Raw genomic sequence first — 25,344 nt, 5'->3', positions numbered from 1 at the left:
TCATTCTGTCCAGTTTTCCCAGCACCACTTATTGAAGAGACTGCCTTTTCTCCATTGTATAACCTCCTTTGTTGTAGATTAATTGACCTGTAAGTGCGTGGGTTTATTTCTGGGCTTTTTATGCTGTTCCACTGAGCTGTGTGTCTGTTTTTTGGCCAGTGCCACACTGTTTTGATTATTGTAGCTTTGTAGTATAGTCTGAAGTCAGGGAGCATGATTACCCCAGCTCCGTTCTTCTTTCTCAAGATTATTTTTGCTATTCGGAGTCTTTTGTGTTTCCATACAAATTAAAATTTTTTTTTGTTCCAGTTCTGTGAAAATTGCCAATGGTAATTTGATAGGGATTGCATTGAATCTGTAGATTGCCTTGGATAGTATGGTCATTTTAACAATATTGATTCTTCCCATTCAGGAACTCGGTATTCCTTTCCATCAGTTTCTCTCATCAGTGTCTTATAGTTTCAGAGTGTCTATCTTTTGCTTCCCTAGGTAGGTTTATTTCTGTTTTATTCTTTTTGATGTGATGTTAAATGGGATTGTTCCCTTAATTTCTTTTTCTGATATTTTGTTGCAACAGATTTCTGTATATTAAGTTTGTATCCTGCAACTTTACCAGATTTATTGATGAACTCTGGTAGTTCTCTGGTAACATCTTTAGGATTTTCTATGTATAGGATCATGTCATCTGCAAAAGTGACAACTTTACTTCTTCTTTTCCAATTTGGATTCCTTTTATTTCCTTTTCTTCTTTGATTGCTGAGGCGAGGACTTCCAAAACTGTGTTGAATAAAAGTGGCAAGAGTGGGCATCCTTGTCTTGTGTGTCACACTGGTTTGCAGATACTGAAAAACCCTTGCATCCCTGGAATAAATCCCACTTACAGGATTTTACTGTATTGGGGAGCTGGCTTGCTAGTCTTTTGCTGAGGATTTTTGTATGTATATTCATAAGTGATACTGGCCTATAATTTTCTTTTTTTGTGATATCTTTGTCCGGGTTTGGTATCAGGGTGATGGTGGACTCAGAATGAGTTTAGAAGTGCTCCTTCCTCTGCAGTTCTTTGGAATAGTTTTAGAAGGGTAGGCATTAACTCTTCTCTAAATGTTTGGTAGAATTCTCTTGTGAAGCCGTCTGGTCCTGGATTTGTTTGCTGGGAGTTTTTAGATTAGTGATTCAATTTCAGGACTGGTAATTTGTCTGTTCATGTTGGTCTGTTTCCTTGCTCAGTCTTGGGAGATTATGCCTTTCTAAGAATTTGTCCATTTGTTCTAGGTTGTCCGTTTCATTGGCGTATAGTTGTTCATAGTAGCCTCTTATGATCCTTTGTATTTCTGTGGTGTCAGTTGTAACATTTGCTTTTTCACTTTTGATTTTATTGATTTGGGCCCTCTCCCTTTTTTTCTTGTTGAGTCTGGCTAAAGGTTTATCAGTTTTGTTTGTCTTCAAAGAACCAGCTTTTAGTTTCATTCATCTTTTCTTTCTTTTTTTTTAAGTCTCTTTCATTTATTTCTCCTCTGATCTTTATGACTTTTTTCCTTCCCCTAACTTTGGGTTTTGTTTTTCCTTCTTTCTCTAATTGCTTTAGGTAATAAGGTTAGGTTGTTAATTTGAGATTTTTCTTATTTCCTGAGGTAAACTTGTATCACTATAAACTTCCCTCATAGAACAGCTTTTGCTGTATCTCATAAGTTTTGGATTGTCGTGTTTTTATTTTGATTTGTCTCTAGGTATTTTCAAAATTTTTCCTTTAATTTCTTCAGTGATCCATTGGTTGTTTAGTAGCATGTTGTTTAGCCTCACATATTTGTATTTTTGCTTTTTTCTTTCTTATAGTTGATTTCTAAGCTCATAGCATTGTGGTCAGAAAAGATGCTTGATATAATTTCAGATTTCTTAAATTTGCCTAGGCTTGCTTTGTGGCTCAGAATGTGGTGTATCCTGGAGAATGTTCTATGTCGCTTGAAAAGAATGTTTATTCTGCTGCTTTTGGAATGGAATGCTCTGTAAATACCAGCTAAGCCCCGAATGTATCATTTAAGGCTTGTGTTTCCTTACTGTTTTTCTGTCCCTGTAATCTATTGGCGTGAGTGGGGTGTTAAAGTTCCCCCTATTACTGTGTTATTGTCAACTTCTCCCTTTATGTCTGTCAACATTTGCCTTTTGTATTGAGGTGCACCCATGTTGGGTGCATATATATTAACAATTGTTGTATCTTTTTCTTGGATTGATCCCTTGATCATTATGTGGTGTCCTTCTTTGTCTCTTATAACAGTCTTTAAAGACTGTTTGGCCTGATGTAAGTATTACTACTCCAGCTTTCTTTTGGTTTCCATTTGCATGAAATACCTTTTTCCTCCCTCTCACTTTTGGTCTGTATGTCTCTAGCCCTGAAGTGAGTCTCTTATTGACAGTATATATACAGTTCTTGTTTTTGTATCCGTTCAGCGAGTCTGTATCTTTTGGTTGGAGCATTTAGTCCTTTTATGTTGAAGGTAATTATTGATATGTGTGTTCTTACTGCCATTTTGTTAATTTGTTTTGAATTTGTTTTTTAGGTCTTTTTTTCTTCTTTTGTTCTCTTTCGTGATTTGATGACTATCTTTAGTATACATTTGGATTCTCTCTTCTCTTTTGTGTGTGTATCTATTATGTATTTTTGGTTTGCAGTTAGCATGAGGTCTTGGTATAGCAGTCCGTGTATAGACACATGATTGCTTTAAGTTGCTGCCCTCTTAATTTCAAATGCACTTTAAATGCCCTGCATTTGTACTTTCCTCCCCTCAGGATTACTGTTTTTGATACCGTATTTTACACTTAATTATTTGTGTATCCCTTTAACTGCTTACTGTGGGTGGATATAGGTGATTTTACTACTTTTGTCTTTTAACCTTCCTTGTAGTTTGTGTGTGCATGACTTCCTGTGTTTTCTGTATGTTTGCCTTTATCAGTGAGCTTTTCCATTTCATAGTTTTCTTGTTTCTAGTTGTGGCCTATTTTTGCCTATAGAAGTTCCTTTAGCATTTGTTTCAAAACTGGTTTGGTGGTGCTGAATTCTTTAGGTTTTGCTTATCTGTAAAGCTTTTGATTTCTTCCATCAAATTTTAGCAAGAGCTCTGCTGAAAAGAGTATTCTTGGTTATAGGTTTTTCCCTTTCATCACTTTAAATATATCGTGCCATTCCCTTGTTGCTTGCAGAGTTTCTGCTGAAGACTAATCTTATGGGAGTTCCACTCTGTGTTATTTGTTACTTTTCCCTTGTTGCTTTTAATATTCTGTCTTTATCTTTAATTTTTGTCATTTAATTATAAATATGTCTAGGTGTATTCTTCTTAGGGTTAATTCTATCTGGGACTCTGCATTTCCTCAACTTGAGTGACTATTTCCTTTCTTAAGTTAGGGATGTTTTCAGCTGTTATCTCTTCAGATATTTTCTCAAGTCCTTCCCAGCTCTATTCTACCTCTGGGGCCTCTGTAATGCGAATATTAATGCACTTCATGTTGTCCCGAGGTCTCTTACACTATCCTCTTTTCTTTTTGTTCTTTTTCCTTTGTTCTGTTCTGTGGTAGTGATTACCACTGCTGCCTTCTAGATCACTGATCTGTTCTTCTGCCTCATTTAGTGTATCTTTGGTTTCTCCTAGTGTGTTACTCATTTTAGTTATTAGATTCTTCAGCTCTGGTTGTTCTTTATATTTTCTAACTCTGCTTAAAACTTCAAATTTCTCGCTCTGTTTATCCATTCTCTTCCCAAGATCTTTGATCAACCTTAGAATCATAACTGAACTCAGGTAGATTGCCTGTCTCCTCATCACTTACTTCTTCTGGGTTCTTATCTTGTGCCTTTGTCTGGAACATAGTCCTCTGCTGCCTCATTTTGTGTAAGTTTCTATTTGTATTTTTATGTGTGTGTGGGTCAGTTATGTTTCTCAGCCTTGGAGATGTGGCCCTCTGTAGGAGACATCTGTGTGTCCCAGCAGTGCACTCCCCACTGGTCACCCAAGGGCCAGGGACCAGCAGGTCCCAGGGGAGAGTTTGGCCTGGGTTTGTGGACTTCTTCCGCAGGCTGTGGAATTGTTATTTTCTTACTTCTGGTGTCTGCACCCTGGTGGGTGGAGGTTGGACTAGAGGCTTGTGCAGGTTTCCTAGCAGGAGGGACTGGTGCCTGCCCACTGGTGGGTGGAACTGGGTCCTGGCTCTCTTGTGGGCAGGACCTTGTCTAGGGATGTGTTGAGAGGCAACTGACTGTAAGCTCGGGAGGTCTTTAGGCAGCTCTTCTGCTAATGGGTGGGGCTGTGTTCCCGCCCGGTTAGTTGTTTGGCCTGAGGAACCTGCAGGCTGTTGGGTGGGGCCTGGTCTTGGTGCTAACCACCCAAGCAAGATGTCAGCCTCCAGGAGAGTTAGCAGGCAGATGAACACTCCCTGTTATGTCCACCACAGCTTTTATTTCCCCAGGGTGAGCCATAGCTGCTTCCCACCTCCCCATGAGACCCTCCTAGACCAGCAGGTAGGTCTGGCCCAAGTTCCTGTGAAGTTACTGCTTTTGTCCTTGGTCCCAGTGCAGGTGAGATTGTGCGCGCATCCTGTAAGGATAAAGTCTCTCCTCCCCCAGTCCTGTGGGGCTCCTGCCATTCAGACCCCCCTGGCCTTAAAAGCCACATGCTCTGGAGGCTCCTTGTGCTAGTGATGAACCTTGAACTGGGGAGCCTGATGTGGGCCTCGAAGCTCTCAATCCTGTGGGAGAACTTGTACCGCATAATTATTCTCCAGTTTGTGAGTTGCACCCCCCCAACCCGCCCCAGTGTGTGTGGGATTTGACGATGTCGTGAGTGCGCCCCTCCTACTGTTTTGTTGTGGTTACGTCTTTATGTCTTTTGATGTAGAAGATGTTTTTTGGTAGGTTCCCCTCTTTTTTATTGATGATTGTTTAGCAGTTAGTTGTAATTTTATTGTGTTCATGACAGGAGGTAAGTTCAGGATCCTTCTGCTCCACCATTTGAATCCATTAATCCCCTGTTTCTTTTTCTCTTTTGAATTACCAGCTAATAGTGTCTTCCCAGGCTTTTTCTTTTCCTCTTGGACTGATTGTCTTTTTCTTATTTTCAGGGTGTGAGTTTATATATGTATATATATAAAGGGACTATTAACCGTGGCCACTTCAGCTGCAGGTGTCTGTGCTTTACTCCTCTCTCTGCCGTCAGTTTTCCTATGGTCACCTTTTCCTTTGTAATTAAAACATTTTTAAAATTGAAGTACAGTCAGTTTGCAGCGTTGTGTTAGTTTCTGGTGTACAGCATAGTGATTCAGGAATATAGATATATTCCTATTCAGGTTCTTTTTCATTAGAAGCTATTACAGGGTATTGAGTATAGTTCCCTGTGCCGTACTGTAGGACATTGCTGTTTATCTGTTTTATATATAGTAGTGTCTTCAGTCCTTTGTAGTTTTACTTTTGATTCTTGTTTTTTAAGTTCTTCCTTCCATTGGTATACATTTATTATCCAATGTATTCTTCAATTTATAGTTTTATTTTTGTTTTACAAGCTTTTTACTTCACCTACAATTTTTGAACATTCTGAAGTATCATCAAATAGTATTTTTTGATAGCAGAGATATGAGTAATTATCCCAGTATTACTTATTGAATGGCAGTAATTCTTGCTCTTTAACGACCTCAGAGATGAGTATATCAACATCTAGTAAAATGTCTTTGGTTGATGTCAAAATTTGGTGGAACTTTGAAATAGTATAAATGTGTTTTGCGTATATTTTTGTGGGGTGAGAAGAAAACCTGGTGAAGAGAGGGAAAATTTGATTTTGATACATAAGGAAATACTTGAATCTGTGTAGGTTATAGACTGTGAGCAATTCTACGTAGTGAGTTTTGTTGATAATTAAATGTGGTTGTCTCATGAATGTGGCACTTTTACCATAGAATATTTTAGTTACAACAGTAAAAAGATGTAGTAAAAGGTATTTTCCCAGTCTCACATAATGTAAAATCACATATAACATGAGAACCTAGTGTATTTTTTTTGTGGTTTTTTTTTTTTTTTGGCAAAAACTACTATTTCTAAAATCAAGGCCTGGTGACTTTATTTAAAATAGAGGTACTCCCTTTCCATGATTTGTAAGGAACGTAGTATATGCTAAAATTATGTCATAAAAATATGTATATTCTATTTATATATAAATGTTTACTGGGACATTTTAGTACTTTAAGTAAGTTTTCAACTGGGGCACATGAGCCCCCAGGGAACATTGGGCAGTATCTGGAGACAGTTTTGGTTATCACAGCTGGGAAGGGGGTACCACTGGCATCTAGAGCTGGGGGCCAGGGATGCTGTTAAATGTCCTGCAGGGCACAGGCCCCCATGACAGTTATCTGGTCCACAGTGTTGGGGCTGAAGCTGAGAAACATTGCTTTAAATAATAAAAACGGAGTCATCTTTTAAGGGTAGTCTGAATATGTAAATTGGTACTCTTATTTTCTGTTTCCGAGGTAAGTCTGTCAGTATTTACCAGCAGGAAAACTTGCCTTTTCTTTACCATACTGAGAAGGATTAATTAGCATTTAAAAAGTTTCCTCTGAAAATGCCAACTTCTCATTTTTATTTGGTGTTTTCTGTTCCAGGGACGATGTTTTAATTTCAGGTTTTCTTTTCAATGTCAGTTACTTCTGTTCCGCTAGAGACTGGAAAAACTACTCCATGTGGGAAGTTGTTCGTTAGAAAACAAAGTGCGGACCAGATTTCAGAAGCAGGCTTTTTAGACAACAGCTCTGTTTGCGCTGAGAAAATTAGACGGTAGTTCGTGTCGTCTTGTTAACCTTGAAAGCCGCTCAGTGGTTTCGTTTCTGCCTCCCTCCCGCAGTGTTTGACGACGGGGACGAGAAGACGCTGCGGCGGTCCTCGCTGTGCCTCAAGGGGGAGAGGCACTTCGCCGAGAGCGAGGTAAGGGGCTCGCCCGCAGCGCCCGCCGCCAGCCCGGGTGCCCGGAATCCGGGCAGCAAGGTTTCCTTTCCCAGCCGGAGCCGCTGGCTTGTTAATCAGGAAAACTCGTTGATACACCAAACCACCATAGTGTCATCCATGACACCTGTTTCAGGCATAGCGTTTGAGTGCCAAGCTCAGTATTCTTTTTGTCTAGAAGTATTTTAGCGTTTGCCCATGAAGAAAGTACTGTGGGGCTGTTTAATGATTATTTTTAGGCAGCTTTTACATAGATTCCGTTAGTTTGTAAATAACTGTAGAAAAGAGGTGTCTGATATGTGATCCACGCCAGCCCCGCCATCAGTAAAGGCAATGAAGATGCTGTAAACAGGCCCTACCTGCTACTGCTGCTTATAGCCTCTCCTCGGAGATGGCTTGCCGACCGCCCTTTCCACGCTAGTTCCTTCCATTCCTCATAATCCCTTCAGGGTGATTTAGTTTTCTTTATAGCACATACCATTCTTTGCCACCAAAATATGTATATGTGCTTAATTGTTTATTGTCTGCCTTCCTTACCAGAATGTGTCAAAAGAGCAGAGATTTTGTATGTTTTCTTCACCACTTTGTTCCCAGTTCCTAGAACAGTGCCTGGCACAGAGTAGGAACTGAATAAATGTTAGTTGAATGAATAAATGAAGTGCTTCTATTTGCCAGGGACTCTGCTCAGTGCTTTCCACACACCTTCACATTTACAGCGTCATGAGGGTCATTGCGATTGTAATGTTCAACTTAGAGATGATGATATCGATGGTCAGAACTGGTTCTCAAGCCAGCACTTTTTATCATCAAAACCATGCTCTGAAATTGAAAGGTGTCATTAAGTTCCTAAGAATGGAGGGTTCACAAAGTTTTCTAGATTAGTAACTTGCAACTCAGAACTTTTAAAACGGACATATTGTTACAAATAGTCTTATCTGGTCCAGTCTCTAAATGTTAATTAATGCACAGTGTGGCCAAACCAGGATTTCTTTTTTCTAGTAACTGTTTAGAACAGTGTTTCTGTGGGGATGTTTTAATACTGCTTTTTAAATTATTAGACTTTATTTTTAATGTTTTTCTTTGTTGTTACTTTCCCTTCTCTTACATGACCGAATTCCCATTTCAAGTTAAGGTATTCTCTGTGTTATGATTCCAGCTTATCTTTTCCGTCTCATATTCTACCATTTACCTGTACCTCGGCCTCGTAAGACTATTTGGTATTTCGAGGTTATGGCTCATACTCTCCTGGTTTCTGCTGAGCCCTGCTCCTCTCAGGCCACTGAGTGCTTCCTCCTTCAGGGTGTCTTTCAGGAGCTCTCTGAGCAGGCTGGCTCTCTTTATCCTGTAATCCTTTTGCACTTCTCTTATTTTTGTTTTATGGTCTTTTTGGTTAGTTTTATCATTTTCTCTATAAAATTGTAAGCTGTTTTGGGGAAATAGTCATGTTTCTGTCATCTTGATAGGCTACCCTTTTTCCAGCAGTGTTTTCTGCACAGAAGCCTTCAGTACATTTGGTGAATTGTGAAGGTTTAAATATAGCTAATACGTGTAGCTTTGGGGCAAGTGCAGTGGACTTGGCTTCTTACACTGGTGAAGTAATAGAACTCTTTCTGAGTTTATGTAATTCTTGAACTAATTTCATTTCCCTTTGTTAGAACATATGTATTAACTATAGTTGGTTAACAAACATGGGGGCTTTGAAGACTTGATTTTTCACATAAGTGAAGACATGTGTACCCTTCTTAACCTTAAGAAGGATCTGTTTCACTGTGCGTGTCTGTACATGTTAAACAATGTTTTACTAGAGGGACATTGGAATACTAGTGTATTATTCCTTTCCCTGTTGCCGTGGGCAAGGTGCTGTGCTAGGTACTGGGGTCACAGGGGTAAGCTAAGTAGACATGGAATTTATCCTTGGGTAACTTACTGTCTTTTGGAGGAGAAAAAGCATTAATCAATCAAAAATTCTAAGGGTATTAAGCTCTATGAAGACATGACCAGGAGTGTATTTAACCTACCACCTGTGCATTCTTTCCTTTATTTGATATTTTTTATATCTTCAAAAGACAGTTTTAGTTTTTTGGAAGTTTGCACAGAGCATTGTTATTATTATTTATAAGTTTGGCCTTCGAAAGAAAAGCCACATTATACTGGCAGTATTTTGGGCCACTAATCCCATTAATAAGCTACATACCTAACCAGAGACTTAAATTCAATATTTTCGTGATAAGAGATCACAATAAGAACTTCATTCAGTTTGAATCCAGCATCAAAATCACTGGTTCTAGCTGTAACCAGCTTAGTGAGGATGGTGCCAACTTCCTGACAGCTGTTAGAGTGTTTTGGTGTGTCTACAGAGCATTCACAATCTGAGTGTTTTCCAAAAGCCGTTTTACCAGCTGGTATTCTCTCTTTGCATTTACTCCATGCAGTTGAAAACTCCAGAGAGTTTAGATAAAATCCTGGTCCACATCTCCTCAGTGCATTGTAGGTAACAAGGCTGTAGGTGTGTTTCCCCAAGGCCTGCAGAATTTTCTTTGAGCTTTTAACATAGGCAGGAGTCTTTGGTTTTTTCCTTCAGGTAAAAGACAAGACAAATTCTATGCTTCCCCTAGTCTTTTCTGTCACTTGCTTTCCAGGACATGGACTGAGGCCAGGGGTAGATTGTTCTGATTCTTTAGTACATACTAGGAAGAGATGATGGTTTATTTGAGAATTCCTGTGTGGGGTTTCTAGATAACTCTTCAGAAATCCTGGGTATTTTTCTTTTAACAAGTGAAATGACCAGCTGATGCTTAAAACAGAAGTCACAGTACTTGATGGAACCTCTCCTTTCAAGAGAGCAACTTTAATTTTAGGGGAATAGGAAGGGACATTTAATTCTTTTGTTAACTTGATGGAAAGTGAAGCCAAATTAACTTATTTTGCCTGTTTACCAAATATAGTACTTTGAAATTTTTGCCCTTAAGAAGCATAATTAGGAGTTACTGACAAGTGACTTTTGAAGAATTTTGTCTGGCGTATTACTGTGTTTGGGCCAACTTTGCCTCCAAATAGTTTTAAATTTTTAAAAATATTTTAAAATGTCTGACTTACAAACTAAATTCGAAAGATTAGGTATTTTAGCTCTATAAAAGTTATGGTTTTTGTCATTTCAAGAAATCAGTTTTTATTTAATGCTTTATGTCTAGTACCTTTTCCCTATGCTTTATTCTTTGTTGTTGGGTATATATATATTTATGTGTCTATATATATCTATGTGCCTTAAATATATGTATGTATATTTTAAGAAAATATGCAAAATAGGTTATTAATATACTTCCCTCTTTCATGTTTTATTTAATTCATCGTTTCAAAAAATTATCTCAATTTTAAAAACAAAAGTTAATTTTCTTTTAGTATTAACATTAGTTTATATTTAGATGTCTGATCTTTACATCGAAGTTGATGGACACCCTTTCATATAACCTTCGTGTTTATAACTTTGAAAAGCCTTTATCCTGAGTAGTTCCTCACCCTTGCTTCCATTCTGACAGTTTCCTGGGATCTTTAGTTCCCCTTATGTTCATAAAAATATCTGTAATAGCAAAGGTGCTCTTGGAGGGATTAAAGGAATAGCAACTATGCAAAGTCTTTAGGATGCAGAAAAAGTAAGAATATTATCAAAATTGATATTCAGAGAGTTAAGTTAGTTGGGATAGCATCTTCAGGTTGATATTAACTTTTTAGATGTATAAGCCTTTTCAGGAAATAATGGCAAGAAAAATCCAAGAATTCTCCGATATGGAGAAACAAAGGCATTCCAAAATCCCTCTCCTTTACTCTGCTTTTAACTAACAACTAATTCCTTCCCTGGAAGTCATTATTTTTGAATGGGGTGAGGGACAAAAGGGTTGACATGAACTGTCAGTTGATAACAAGGAAGAAATGTTTATTTGTTGACTTATTTTCCTGTCAAGCACAATATTGGATGCTTCAGATTAAAAAGGAAGGGAAAATTAAATATTAAATGTAGAAAAACTAATATCTACATTTTCTTTAAAAAGGTTTATTGCAGAAAATGTTTGCAAAGTACTAATCTAGTCTATCTGAAGCCTTTTTTCAAGCAGTTGTTGCTCATCCTGATAATCTTCTGTTACTGAGATTTCTGTTTTATGGATTATGATTCCATACATGCAAAGAAAGCCCCAGTCTAGGAGTTAGGTACTTACCTATAAGTTCCTTATCTTTCAGATGTTTCCACTGAGCCGTATTTGTTTTGTTTTGTATTTTAATCATTCTTTGAAGTCTGCCAAGCCTTCAAATAGATAATGAAATTATCTAGAGAGAACAACTAAATTTCTTTTCACTTTTTTTCTTTTCTGGTAATGGGCTCATTTATCTTTATCCTAATATCTTTGAAACAAGAGTTTTCTATCTTTAGGAAAGTTGTATTTTTGTCTTCCTCGGGGGAAGTTTTTAATCTCAAAATCTGAGCATATTCTTAAATTGATTTGGTTTAAAAAGAAAAAAACAAAGAACTTGCAACGTAATAACTTTTGATGGGTTTATGTTCCTACCCACAGACATTAGACCAGCTCCCACTCACCAACCCTGAACATTTTGGCACTCCAGTCATAGGAAAGAAAACAAATAGAGGAAGAAGATCTAATCATATGTAAGTCCATTTTCATAACTGTTAGTTGAACCTGAATTCATTTCTCCTTCTAGTATTGTTTTAATAGTTGTGAATTTTAAATTGTAATTTGCAAAATGCTAACCGAATCTAAGAGTAATTTCAGACTCCTTGGCATGGGTGCTTGAGGTTCTCCGTGCTCAGCCAACCTCAACAGCTGTATTTATCCACCTCCCATTTCTCCTTAAATACATCCTGATGCCGTTGTCAAAATGGGATTAGTCAGTATTTCCTGAATGATAACATCCTTTGTTTTCCTGATATCATGCTTTTTAACCATGCTGGGTTTTTTTCTGTCCCTAAATGCCACCCTTCCATGCTAGTGTCTCACTTACTCATGTCTCAGCCAGGAATGCTCTGGCCTTTATGTGAACCATTTTGTGTCTCCCCACTCTTTCCTCTTTCCTTGAAAACAGACATGTTTTTCTCTCTTCTGAACCCTCTGAATTCTTTGCATTTACGTATTGTCACAGACAATATTTCACCTATTATTATCATTGTAGTGTTTGTTTTCTCTTCCTAATAATTTTGATCTTTCTGATAGCAGGGACTGTCTTATTTTTATGTCTTCTTACAGTTGTGACACATATTCTACATATTTAACAAATTACTTTCAATGAAGTGTGCCAAGACTCCAAAAGGCTTTAAATTAAAAAGGATCATAGAATCAAAGTGTCATGAAATTTCAGGTCATTAGAGATAAAGCAACAATCTTCAAACAGTTCCAGAAAGAAAAATAATTTATTGCAAAGGTCTGAAAGGTGGAATGGCATCAGACTTCTCCACAGAAACACTAGGTGCTCGTAGACAGCAGGATGCAGAATGAAGGAGGGGACGTTTCTATTAAAAAGGACTTTGTATCATACCCCCCCCAAGGCGGGGGATATGATATAATGATAACAAACGGAGAAAAACAGCAAAGGCGCAGTTAGTAACTCCTCAAAAACTATATAAGAAAGAATAACCGTGTTAGTAGGATGGAGGGTAGAGAGGTTGCTTAAATATTAAAGTCAAGTCCTTACAACAAAATGGGGAGTTAATAGAATAATGTTTAAAAATGCATGAATAAAGAAGTAGCAGTATAAGAATATTACTCAGAGACAAGGTGCTAACTGTCAGAGACACAGCCGGAAGAGTTAACAGCAGATGTCTCAGTGGAGCAGGAGAAAATTGGGAAGGATGGGCAGGAGACTGTAGTTTCTAATCTGTTCTGTTGGAGGTTATTTTAAAAACAATTTTGAGTATTTTACTCGGATAAATTTTTTTAAAATTTAATGTGCCTACGCCAAATATTGTCAGAACAGCTGTTAGGAATACTGAGTTGAATTACTGAAACCTTTATTGTAAGTGAATGCTTCCATTCACAGTATGCAATCAGGCATTAAATGTAGCAGTGGCTGAGCTTTGGAGATGGAAATTGGGTAAGCCTGTCTCTCGTGGTGTTTAGTTCAGCCTTACAGCAAACTCATGAAGGTGGGTGTTCTTTTTTAATCCCTATTAAAAATTGGGGAAATTGGCCTTGGAGTAACTAATCCAAGGAACAGAGGAAGGAAAGGACTAGGTCTTGAACTCACCGTGTTCTGTAGGCCTTTTCTCATTCAGTTGACTGATTTTTTGTTGTTGTTTAGATAAAAGTACAACAGTTACTTGCCAGGATAGTTTTAACAGTAAATTAATAATGATTCATTTGAGGGAGGAAATTAAAAGACTAATCTTTGCATTGAAAAAAAATTTAATATTACTTACTTTCCCACAAGTGACTTGGACCATGCATTTTTTTCTCCCTTAACTCTCTGAATCTTTTAGAAAATTTTTTTCTCAGTTACTAGGTGAATAATTTATTTTGTGATGTAGCTTGCCAGTGTCTTGATTATTTTTAGGATACTCCGTTTATAACTATTATTTACTCTTCTTCATATTACATTTAAAAATCAAGCATTCTTAAAAAAAAATTGAGTGTTATAGCCAGAAAGAAAAATAAATGAAAAATGCACAATGGCATTATTAGTATGAAAGAGTCCTGTTGTGATCGTTAGATGTTACTGTTATCTAATATTGTTTTCAGTTTTTTCAGAGGGCTGTTGTATTGTCATAAAATATTCCCTGTACCACTTACAAGTTAAATCTTTTGATATCTCTTTGAAAATCAATGACTTCAACTGTGAATTAAAATTTTGTCCACCATTGATCATTAGCACCTTCCCCATGGCTTTATAGTCAACTCTTAACTATGATTGATGTTGTCAGCACAGTGAGTTGGGGTGTATTTAATGTAAAGTTATCTCATTAGCCGAGATTTCCCACTTCTCGAGCCCTTGAGAGTAGTGGTGTGGCGTAGTTAAGTGTGAACTGTGGAGCAAGACGGCGTGGGTTTGAATCTTGCCTCTCCCATTTCTTTGCTGTGTGACCTTGGACTTTTCATGCCTCAGTCTCATATGTAAAATTAAGATAATAATATTACCTGTCTCTTGGAGTTGTTGCATAGATTAAATGAGTTTATATATTTAAAGGGTTTATGTAGTAGTCACTCTGTAAGTACTGGGTATCATCATCATGTATTGAATGAAAAAACTTCCATGAAATACCAGTGTGTAACATGATTTCATTTATATATAAGAATGTGTTTGTATGTGAGTGTAAATTCTGCTTACTGGTGTGTATGTGTGACAGGCAGGACTGTTTCTGGCTATGTTATATGAATTTTAAAAACAATATTCTTTTGTTTATATTATATGTGTATTGCAGGGAAAAGTTTTTATATCAATATTTTTAAAAATTTGAAAACATTGCATATAATATTTAGACATATTTTCCCTTTCTATAAATATCATCCAGAAGTAAAAAAATAAATTAAAAATAAGGTAGTTTATAGAATAGCACATAGATTGATCTACAAAAATGACCAAAAATTATGATCAGTTAAAATGTCTGTTATGTCTCTTAGCTGAGGTCTTATTTTCTTGAGTATGAGAATAACACATGCAGTTGTCACTGAGAAAGTTGATCTTTGCTTTCTAAAGACTCTAGCAAACATTCTAAGTTAGATTCTCCTGTTGAGAATCTCTGTGTGTGAAGGTTTGCTGTTGGAATCATGCCGTACGTGTGCAGGGTATGAAGGCAGACGAGAGGTGGAGAATTAGCAGTGTAGGGCATGCAGGCACTCGTCTGTAGTCTGGCTCGCTCTTCCTTCACCTCAGCGCTGCGTCATTCTCGCTGCCTGGAGGCATCGTCACATTCTTGCTTAGTGCTTAAGCCTTGGTGTGTAAAGCACCGCAGTTTGCGATGCCTGTCTCCTTAATTGCGTTTCCTCAGCATTCCTTCTCCCCTATCTTGAGAGTGATTTTCTACAACAGAGTCTGGAACCTGGATCTTAAGGTCATTTATCTGACCTCGTTTCCTCTTCCATTACTCAGCTCAAAAAAGTCTTCATTATGGTTCTCTGATTGCCACGTAAAATTTGTACAAAAATAAATTAGGTATCTCTTCCCGAAATTCTCTGGCCTCCATTGTCCAAACGGCATATCACTACCTTTGTTTTCTTTTGACAACTGTTAATCCACATATCAGTCAGTTTGCCTCCAGCTATTCCAAAGTTGATTGTTTTTGACACCTTCCCTTGTTTTACTTATATTCTGCTTTTAATTAATTAATCCTAATAGATTCAAATACTTTCATTTTTAAAGATTACCATCCTCTTGGTTACTATTTTTAAATCAAGTTATTGATCCTTTTGATCAACGTGTAGCGTGATTGAATTTTGCCTTTATAACTGCTTGATTCTGCCTAAAGAATAGAACGAATGCCTCAAAGTAGAGAAATACTTGTGTCCCCCTCCCTCCCCGCCAAAAGCTTTTGGCAGTAACCTGACACTGCTAAAGTAGGAGAGCGGTCTCCTTGCTGTTACTCCCCCTTCAGACACAGGCGGAAGCGTGATGAGGCTCGCAGTGACTTCTCTTAGGGATTATTTGTGAGCACGGCTTCTGCCTGGTGTTAGAGCTAAGGCTGACCCAATAAACTAGTGATTTGTACCTGGTATTTACAGGTCTGCAGATCTTTAAAACTCTTTTTTATTGAGTATTAAATCACATATAAAATTACCCCTTTAAGGTATATAGTATTCAGTGTTTTTAGTATATTCACAAAATTTTGCAGCCAGCACCACTGTCTAATTCTAGTTCTTTTTATTATTAGCTGCTTTATTTTGATGTGAGAATTTGGTTCTAGTTTCCTTCTTAATAGATATTGGGAAGAAATCCAAACCCATTTATCGGTAAGCTTACACCCGTTCATATGTTCTGTATGTTTTAAGCTCTAAGAAGCTACATGTTGACAGCCGTTCTGATATTAATACAGATTGTCAATTTACTGTACAAAATTTGAAGCTGAGTTAATCAGTTGTTTGAAAGCATAAGGAACATTGAAGTCAGAAGTGTGTGTCAGAGATTGAGCCTTGAAGTTCCCAGCTCAGGTGGCTGGCTTCACCTCATCATTTGGTATTCTGTGGGACATGTCTGAAGTTCTTATTTGATTTACAGTTAATTGACAGTTAATAGTGGTGTGTGATCAGCTTTAGGTGATGAGCTGTCAGTTTGCTGTGGTGAACATTCCCACATGAACTGGCCTTGTTGCCGGTGTCGCCGTCAGATGGCATTTCAGAGCCAGGGCTTCACTTGGCTGTGGCTCTGTAACCACGTACCTCGATACCAAAGAAGCAGTGTCAGAGGGGAGTAAAAACCAAATGGGTTCTCTGCTTGTTCCGCCTTTGCTCCCTTAAAATATGCTTGATGCTCGTTTATTTTAGTGTATCAGTTTTTTGAGAACTTGTCTCATGTAAACAATTTCATGGCTAAACTCTTCTAAAAGGAAAAGTCAAAAGAGCCTTGTATGGTTACTGCTTGTATACATTATACTGATTGTATACATTTTGTGATTTCAGGAGAAATAAAAATCAGAAGTACCATAGTAGAAAGAAAGAAATCTATTCAGTTCATTTATTCAGTCCACAAATCCTTACTGAGCATCTGCGCTGTGCCAGGCACTGTCCAGGGACTTGGGATGCGTTAGTGAACAAAACAGACGTTGTAAAATCTCTGCTGTTGGAGCTTACGTTCCCTCTTGAGGGGAGGTGGGCAATAAAGAAAAAGCATAAGAAATAAGTAAATTTTATAGTATGATAGATTTCTAAGTGCTATGGAAATGACAAGAGTAAGGTGGGGGAGGCTGTAAATTTGAATAAGCTGGTCGGGGTGAGTGCATTGAGGTGACGTCTGAACAGAGACTTAGAGCAGGTGAAGGAGCTCCCACATGTTTGGAGATAAAGATGCTTTATCCCAGGCTGTTCTTCTGCAAAGAGGAGTCACGAAATGAGGTAGTGGCTGGTGGAGAAAGTGAGGTCGGGGGATGTTTTGCTTTTTCAGGTGGGGCAATAACAGGCACATTGTTAGAAGTGAGGCTGCTGGTGGGGCTCATCTAGCAGAGGCAGAAGAACTGACCCATGAGAAGGAAACAGCGCTGCGGGAGCAAAGGCCCGCTTGGGGAGGGGAGAAGGGGGGAGGGCTTCGGGGCAGCTTTATGCAGCCAGTCAGGCTTCTCTCCCCCTCCCCCCATATATATGATTTTCTCATGTCTGAAGGCTTCACAGTTGTTAAGTCTTATGAAAGAAATTAGAAGCTTTATGCTGTCACAGATAACTTTGTTAGCCATACAAAGCCCAGTCTTCTCTTTCTGCGTTTTACAGAGTTGATTGATGAATGTTGTCTCTGACATTGCGACTTTCTGTCTTGATAATGATAATGACATCAAGGGTGTCCATAAAACTCTCGCTGAATGAGTCTTCTATGACTCCTTTGAAAAAGCAGTAAGGATGGTTTTGAGGTTGGTTGTGTTCTACAGTCATTAGAAAGTGGAGAGATAAAAGTCCTTGTCCTTGAAGCTCTGCCAGTCAAGTAGAAATCAGATTTGTGAAGTCTGTAATTGCTACCCTGAGCTCTGTGCCTATTTGTAAGGGTTCATGCTCTGCTAAAACGAAGGTACATTGATTTTTCCTACTACCATTGGCTACTTTCTAAGTAGGGGTTAAACTGCCTTAAGTGCCGTTTGAAGTACAGTAGTTCTACTCAGTGGCAAACTTTAAAGCTTTGGTTTTGTTTTTACCAGGAGACAAGTTTTAAGTTAATTGAGTGACCATTGAAATCAAATGGTGTTCCTCCATCACTCTAAAATGTTCAATAGTATTATAGTAGTTTTTGCTTCCTTTATGTTTATGTTGGACTATATAAACATACATTGGAATATATAAATACAATAGATGACAATATAAATGCCATCCCTTTAGAAAGGCATCAAAGACAAATTTAAAATACTATATTGAGTCTGTCCCAATCAACCAAATACATGTTTAAAGTTTTAAAATAATCTGTCAATTTACATTTTTTTGTCAGTAAACTTAGTCACGGCTATCTATCCCAAAAATGTTTTCATCTCTTTAGATAATCAATACTAGTCATCATTCTGTTTTATTTTATAAAAAGTACATACGTTGCAGTCTGTTTATTCAACATGTCTTGGTATCTTTACTTATTCTGGGCATTTTGTACAATCAGTTGTTAGAATCTGTTTTCTTTAGCACTGATTTGATTGTGGGCCTTCTTGGAACCAGATTCAGAATTTTTGTTGTGTGTTTTTTTTCCTTTTTAGTTTTCCTTTTTTACTGTACTTTCCTCTCTAATCCATCAGATGGATGGTTTTGGTTAGTTCCTTTTTCTTCTGGCAGTTAACATCTTTCTGATTAACTACGTCCAGCAGACAGTGTGACTGAAAGGAATTTTTAACATAATACAAAAGAACCATATTGAGCATCTTGTGAATACATAGTTTGTGTATATGTGATATTAAAGACAGCACTGGTGACTCTTACAAGTGGCCTCCCCTCCCTACCCTGACCTCCAGTTATTAAGGACCTGCCTTCCCCCTTTTAAATTTAGCTTTGTACCAGGAGTGTAAAATTAACCATCTCCAGAATTCCTTTAACCTGAGAGGAGGGTCTGGTATATTTTAGTGCAGTCCTGGGATGTTTAATATAGGGCCTTCAGCTTTTTGAGAATTTGGGGACCAGAGTAATTCTGTTCTGATCTTCCTCTCAGTTGTTTAAAATAACACTCAGTAAACCTGAAAGATTTTTAGGAAAATGGTATGCTGTCCTCTAATGATAACCTTTTAAAAAATTTATTCTTTAAAAATTTAGAAAACTACTTAAAAATTTGAATTAGCTGTTCTGTACATTTAAGGAAATGGGGCAAGATTTACAGGATACCTATATTTATCAACTTGTTATGCTTATTCTTTGTGAAGGTGAATAGAAATATCTTATTATTTTTTTTTCTTTCCCTAGACCAGAGGAAGAGTCTTCTTCATCCTCCAGTGATGAAGACGAAGATGATAGGAAACAGACTGATGAGCTACTAGGAAAAGTTGTATGCGTAGATTATGTTAGTTTGGATAAAAAGAAAGCACTGTGGTTTCCTGCATTGGTGAGTAATTCCAGTATGAGAGAGTTTAATTTTCAACTATTTAAGTTCATGAAGGAAACAGTTTATCTTCTTATTAGTATTTTTCATTGGTACAAAATGAGGAAATGATTCTGGTAGCATCATTTAGTTTACACAGCTTACTTTAAAAATTGAGCGCAAAGAGCTCTTGAAGTCTACCAAAAAAGGCAAAATCATGATAATTTTAGAGGGTAGGTGTGTTTACACTGCTCTCTGTGTTTCGGGAAGAGAGAAAAAAATTCCTAATGCAAAGTTTTTAAACTTCTAAATCTACCATGCGAATGGCTGCACAAGAGGAGCAGAATCTTGTTTTCTCCTGTTGTCTACGGATGATGTCTGTTTGTCATCCTTCTCAGTGGACATTTTGTATTCTTTGTCCTGAGTGCTTAGTTAAGTGCTTTCCACAAATTAAGTGCCCAGTAAATGTCAGCTCATAAAATTATAATTAAAACTAATGAGAGCAAATTGTAAATACTTTGATACCTTCCTGCCTCTGCCTGTATCTACGTATCCATCCGACATTTGTTGGGCGCCTCTTATGTGCAAGGACTGTGCTAGATCTTTATAAGGATTACGAGGTGTGTCTTCTTTATCCTCGTTTGGAGATGAGGAGAGTGACTGTTACGAGGGTTGAGTGCCTCGTCAAGCTTTGGGTTAATGGTAAGCTGAAGACTTCAGTGTCGGTGTATGTGATCATTTCTTTTTTCCTAAAGCACTAAGATTCTTTGTAAGAATTTCTTTTGAAAATATGTTTTAAAAGAGCTTTGTGTGTCTTTTTCTAAAACAATAGGAACATTTAAATTTTCACAGTCAGTATTTTCAGTATCAACATTCTCTCATCATCATTTCTAAATAGTTTTCTTGAAGATAAGAAAAATATTTAAAGCTTTACAATACTGAAAGGTCCGTAACCTGCTTAGTCAACCACGTTTCATTATTATTTTAAAAATCTTAGCATTATTTATGTGTATTATCCTCCCCACCAAATTGAGATCTTTTGGGTAGTGATGAATAATTTTTGCCAACTAGAGTGTGAAATTGTGTTCTGAATCGAACAGTCTTGACATAATCACATAAACAATGTTTGTGTTTCTATTTTTGAAATTAGCATTTATAAATTGAGTAAAATTTGACAAGTGTTTGGTAACATTTTCATGTTAGAGAACAACTGCCTACTCCTAGGAGCTGTGAAGAGCCGCTGTGCTTGGAGCGTTTCCGCTGGCCGGGCGCTGTGCTGGCTCATTCACATAAGAACTTAGTCTCATTTAATCCTAATTGGGGCTGAAAAGTAAGTGGTGTTTACCCCCGTTTTAAGGGGGAGAATCTAGCTTCCCTGGCTCACAAAGCCTCCTTTTCAGTTTCCTTCACTGTTTCTCTCCGACCACGCTTTAAATGTTGTTATTCAGGGTTCAGAATCTACCGCTCTGTATTCTCTTCAGGGTAATCCTGTCCCCTTTACAGCACTGGTTGCAGAGATAGTACACTGAAATGCCTTAGGGACCAAGAAAATGACAGACAAGGGTGAATGGAGGTGAAACGTAGACTGTAGTCCTGTGGCCCCGCTTGCTCACCCACCGCCCTCGGGGCTGGCCAGAGCTGCCTGCCGCTGGCGTGGTTTTCACAGCCCTGGGTGAGCCCATGAGTAAGAAGAAATGGGCGGATTTGGCTCACAGGCTTAGACCCAAATTTTAGACCCATGATACTAGACTCTTTACTTCCAAGTTTATGTCTTAGAGTTCAGGCCTCTGTGCTGAGCTCCAGACCTGGGCATTTCTTTGTTCAGTACTGTGGGGAGGAACAGTGACTGTCTTGGCCTCTGTGCTCTCCAAAGGGGTAAATGTTTGTAGAGAGACTTAAATCAATGAATGAACAAATACTAAGTATTTACTTTAGGACTTTACTGAAATGACAGGAAAGGTTTCCTTGCGCTAATACGTGTCTCTCATCAGTGAATTATTTCAGAATGCCATCAACATGTAAGCAGTGCTTAATGCAGTGTAATTACAGTTACGGAAGTTGTGAACCTTTTAAAGACTGAATTAGAACTTACCTGTTTGTAGCTGTTCTCACACCTGTGGGGGGTCACATGCCTGTATCACCGTCATGTCATTTTTCAGAGCTGATGAGACTGTCTGAAGACAGACCTGTTGTACTCATTCATCCCATTTTTATTTAAAAATGTAACAACACTGTTGTTCTTGGTATACATAGTGAGCTATCTTGGGATTAAAATAATAAAAATTCATAGGTGTCTTGCATTAGTATTACTTTTGGAAAGGCATGCTTTATCCTTACTTTAAAAGCTGGGGTGACTTCAAATAAAATAAATCTTTTATTTTGTTAATAGTAAATCTTATACAGACTCCAGGAAGGTGCCCACTTTAAAGTGCTTACTTTTTGAGTGGATGATATTAGAAAGAAATTATAGTGTGTGTTCAAGTATATATTAGCATGTAAATAGCAGGTAAATGTCATTTCTGTCTTTTTAAGTTAGAGACTGCTCTGGTTAAGCTTCTGATACCTAACCCCGTTCTGGGCCCTGCCATTCTCTTAGTCGTGACGCAGACCTTTTGTTAAGACCCTCTTTCCCACCCTGGATCCCTGTCATTCCAGCTTTTCCTCTGCCTCGGATGAGGGCCGCAGCCTCAGTCTAGTCATGGCCACGGTCGTGAACTATGTGGGTAATCCAGGGAGCTGGAAGGGTATAGGATATAAATTTAAAATTACTTGTGTGTGCCCACATATTTGTACAACTGTTAACCCTCAAACTAAAATTAGTTTTCAGATTTTAAGCTGAAACTTTTAAAAAAGGATTTAAAAAGTTAATACTTATGTAACTATCTATAAATGTGCTTTTAGTTATAATAGTTTCACATTTTTTTAAAAGGTGGTTTGTCCTGATTGTAGTGATGAAATTGCTGTGAAAAAAGACAATATTCTTGTTCGCTCTTTCAAAGATGGCAAATTGTAAGTATAACTCATTTGGTATGAAAAATATGCTGTTTTTCCAATTGATGGTAAATTATAAATTAGTTACTTGCAGTGACCTATGGTTTTCCTTTTCATCATCCAGAATGTTTCAAAGTATGATCGTTTTTCATATTATCTTTTAAGTGTAGTAGGCTTACGTCTTTTCTTACTCATTTTGGTCTTTTCTAAACCAAACTGTCAGTGCTGTCTAATTTTTCAGTATTTGCCTGTTAATAGCTGATGATTTGTAGAGGAAAATTCACTGTATCTACCACATGTAATACTTGGTTGATATATTAATTGTTTTTAAAAGTCTCAGTAGGAATTCTAATAATTTTAATTATGTCTTAATGGTTGTAGTGATAATCTGTTGTGTAACATTCAACTTCTGCAGTAGTCTGAGGATTAAAATGAGTTACTATAAATGTATGTTAAGTATTAATGTAATTTTTCATGTAGAACTTTTTTTAGAACTGAGTTATGAATTTCTATGGGTTTTTTTTTCCTTTAAGAATTGTGTGACTGGAAAAGACAAATATTTTATATTTTGCCCAATTGGGTGACTATACCTGAAAAGGATCTTCATGGTTTAAGATTACTGTTTTGGGTTTTCAGGTTCTGAAAAGTTGTTTTTTTAAAACAATCTATGCAACTCATTTTCACAAAATGGAAAAGTTTGAACTCTGAAATATAAAGCTCCATAATGAACTATTATAAATCAAATTATATAATGTCTGAGATTTGCTTCAGAAGCAACCAGTTGGGGTGGGAGGAGATAGGTAGGGGTGTAAATGGAACAGTGACTGTGAGTTAATGACTGTTATAGTTGTACTAGTCTATCTACTTTTGTATATATTTGGAAATTTTTAGTAAAAGTTTTTTTAAGAAGCAGGCTGAAAAATGTATTTGGAAGAGTTTTTAGGCTTTTGTGGATCGATTGATACAAACCAAATGCAGAAAAGCTGAATGATAACTATTTAGTGTAAAATAGAAAATACATGTGACTTACGACAGACCCTGAAATTACATGTTAGCAGTTTGCTGGTAAATCTAGGATTCAATTTTTTAAAAATTGTTAAAAGAACATTTTATGTTATAAAATAGTCCATTTTCTTCTAATCTTAAATTTAGTAATATTTTGTGATTATTCCAAGATGAAATCAAATTCTTGCTATTTGACTTATTCTTTTATTGGATTGATAACATTCTGGTATCCAGACATTTTCATTTATTATTTTTAGTATTTAAGAATTTTTAATACTGCATTTAGCCAAGGATGCTTTGATATTTGAGAATACCTTATTGTTTATAAAGCCTCTCTTAAGGTGAGGTCCATCTGTAGATGATCACATATTTTAATATTCTGCCTAGCATTTTATTTGGGACTTACAACCCTGTTTGTAATCACTTTCATTGTAAATGTCAGTGTTCTCATTTTTTCACTCTCTTTCTGTGGTGAATAATTTGTCTCTCAGTTAATCTCTATTGTATTTTTGTTGTTTTTTTCCTTTAAAATTAAAAAACAATGTAGTACTTCTGTCCCAAGAAAGGATGTCCATGAAATTACTAGTGATACTGCACCAAAGCCTGATGCTGTATTAAAACAAGGTAAGGGGCCTCCAGGAACAGATTATAGTTAATTTTAAAACTGATGAAGTATTTTTTGAAGATTAAATATTCTTTTGCTCTTAAAATTTTTTTCCTAAGTTAAGTCTTTAAAGTTACATTGGGAGGGGAGGGTACAGCTCAGTGTTAGAGACATGCTTACCCTGCACAAGGTCCTGGGTTCGATCCCCAGTCCCTCTATTGAAAAAAAAAAAAATTAAAGTTATGTTTGGTTCTATGTGACTTATACTTTTGTAAACTCGTGTCTTTTGTTATAGGTTTTCTTTTTTTAGCTTATATTTGGGTAATAATCTAAAAATGGGAAAATTATATTATCAGTTATTACTGTAGTCTGGCTTTTGCCTAGTAAATAAAATATTATTTCCTAAGGATGGTAGAAACAGGAATCAAAGTAATTTTGACTTGGCATTTGTCATAATATAACAATAGTTACATTTTATTGTGGAATATGCTGTAATTGCATTTCTTCCTTAATTTTTGGCGTTATAAATAGCTGCGGTTTTTTCTTTGCCCATATTCATCGAATCAAATAATGTGCTCTGCAGACTGGTTAAAGATCATCAAGGATTTATGGTTTAGAATTTATTTCCATGTGTTGTAGAGGGAGAATAACTGTGTCTAGATAATTTTAATTTAATCTAATTGTTATAATTTGAATTCAGGTTTAACTAGGAATGTAAAGGATATATTTATAGTATATTTTCACATATTGTATGTTTAGTACAATGGCTCTGTGCCTGGTATATAATACTGTTTAATAATCATTTTGGGGGTGTGCTAAAACAATGAAAGATTTACCTATCTCAAAGTCTTTTTTTTACTAGGCATTCTTGATTTTTGTTTAAAAGAAGAAAACTTCCCTTTTCTCTTGTTTTTGTTTGACCCTGTCACCTTCAAATGGTAGCAGTTTTGCCATCTATAAAATAGGTGCCAAGTGACTAAGACTGTTAGGATCAAACGAGTTGCTACACGGAAAAGCAGTTAGCACGGTGCCTGCACACAGCAGACACTTCATACATGTCGGTGGTGGTAGCGCAGTAGTTTTTATTTCTTTATCTTGTTAATATTTTTAGACAAATTAGTTGTCTTAATTTCTCCAGTTAATGTAGTTTATGGCCTCTTTCCAGCCTTTGACCAGGCTCTTGAATTTCACAAAAGTAGAACCATTCCTGCAAACTGGAAGACTGAACTGAAGGAAGATAGTTCCAGCAGTGAGGCGGAGGAGGAGGAGGAGGAGGAAGACGATGAGAAGGAAAAGGAGGACAACAGCAGTGAAGAGGAGGTGAGTGCAGCCCTTCCTGCCTTTAAGGGTAAGAGCAGTTGGGTTTCCTTTGTGAGTTAGGACTTGGCATGAAGTCATTAATCACTTAAATATCTTTAGTATTAGAAGTATTTCATAATACTGTTATACTTGTGGTATTCATCATAATCAAGTAGTTTGCTTACTTACCTTAAAACAACTACGCTCTTGTGAAACTAAAAATATTAAGTATAGTTATCCCAGTAACCTCGAAAATGTCAGTCTTCAGTTTGGAATGAATATAAATGTCAAATCAATG

At 37.0% G+C, this 25,344-nt stretch overlaps 1 protein-coding gene across 5 annotated transcripts in view; it reads left to right on the top strand.

Annotated features, from left to right (window-relative positions):
- Positions 1-25,344, top strand: part of ARID4B (AT-rich interaction domain 4B) — a 128,015-nt gene that overhangs the window by 58,482 nt on the left and 44,189 nt on the right. For all 5 annotated transcript variants that reach the window (XM_074373226.1, XM_074373228.1, XM_074373227.1 and 2 more), the window contains exons 6-11: positions 6,870-6,949; positions 11,533-11,624; positions 19,033-19,171; positions 22,077-22,156; positions 23,691-23,767; positions 24,913-25,067. In XM_074373226.1, coding sequence (XP_074229327.1) covers positions 6,870-6,949; positions 11,533-11,624; positions 19,033-19,171; positions 22,077-22,156; positions 23,691-23,767; positions 24,913-25,067 — 623 coding nt within the window. The remainder of the gene's footprint in view (positions 1-6,869; positions 6,950-11,532; positions 11,625-19,032; positions 19,172-22,076; positions 22,157-23,690; positions 23,768-24,912; positions 25,068-25,344) is intronic.

The sequence above is a fragment of the Camelus bactrianus genome, chromosome 11 (genome assembly GCF_048773025.1).
Source record: "Camelus bactrianus isolate YW-2024 breed Bactrian camel chromosome 11, ASM4877302v1, whole genome shotgun sequence".
Classification (NCBI taxonomy): Eukaryota; Metazoa; Chordata; class Mammalia; order Artiodactyla; family Camelidae; genus Camelus; species Camelus bactrianus.
Note: the sequence above shows the minus strand (reverse complement) of the source record. Positions and strands in the feature narration are given on the sequence as shown.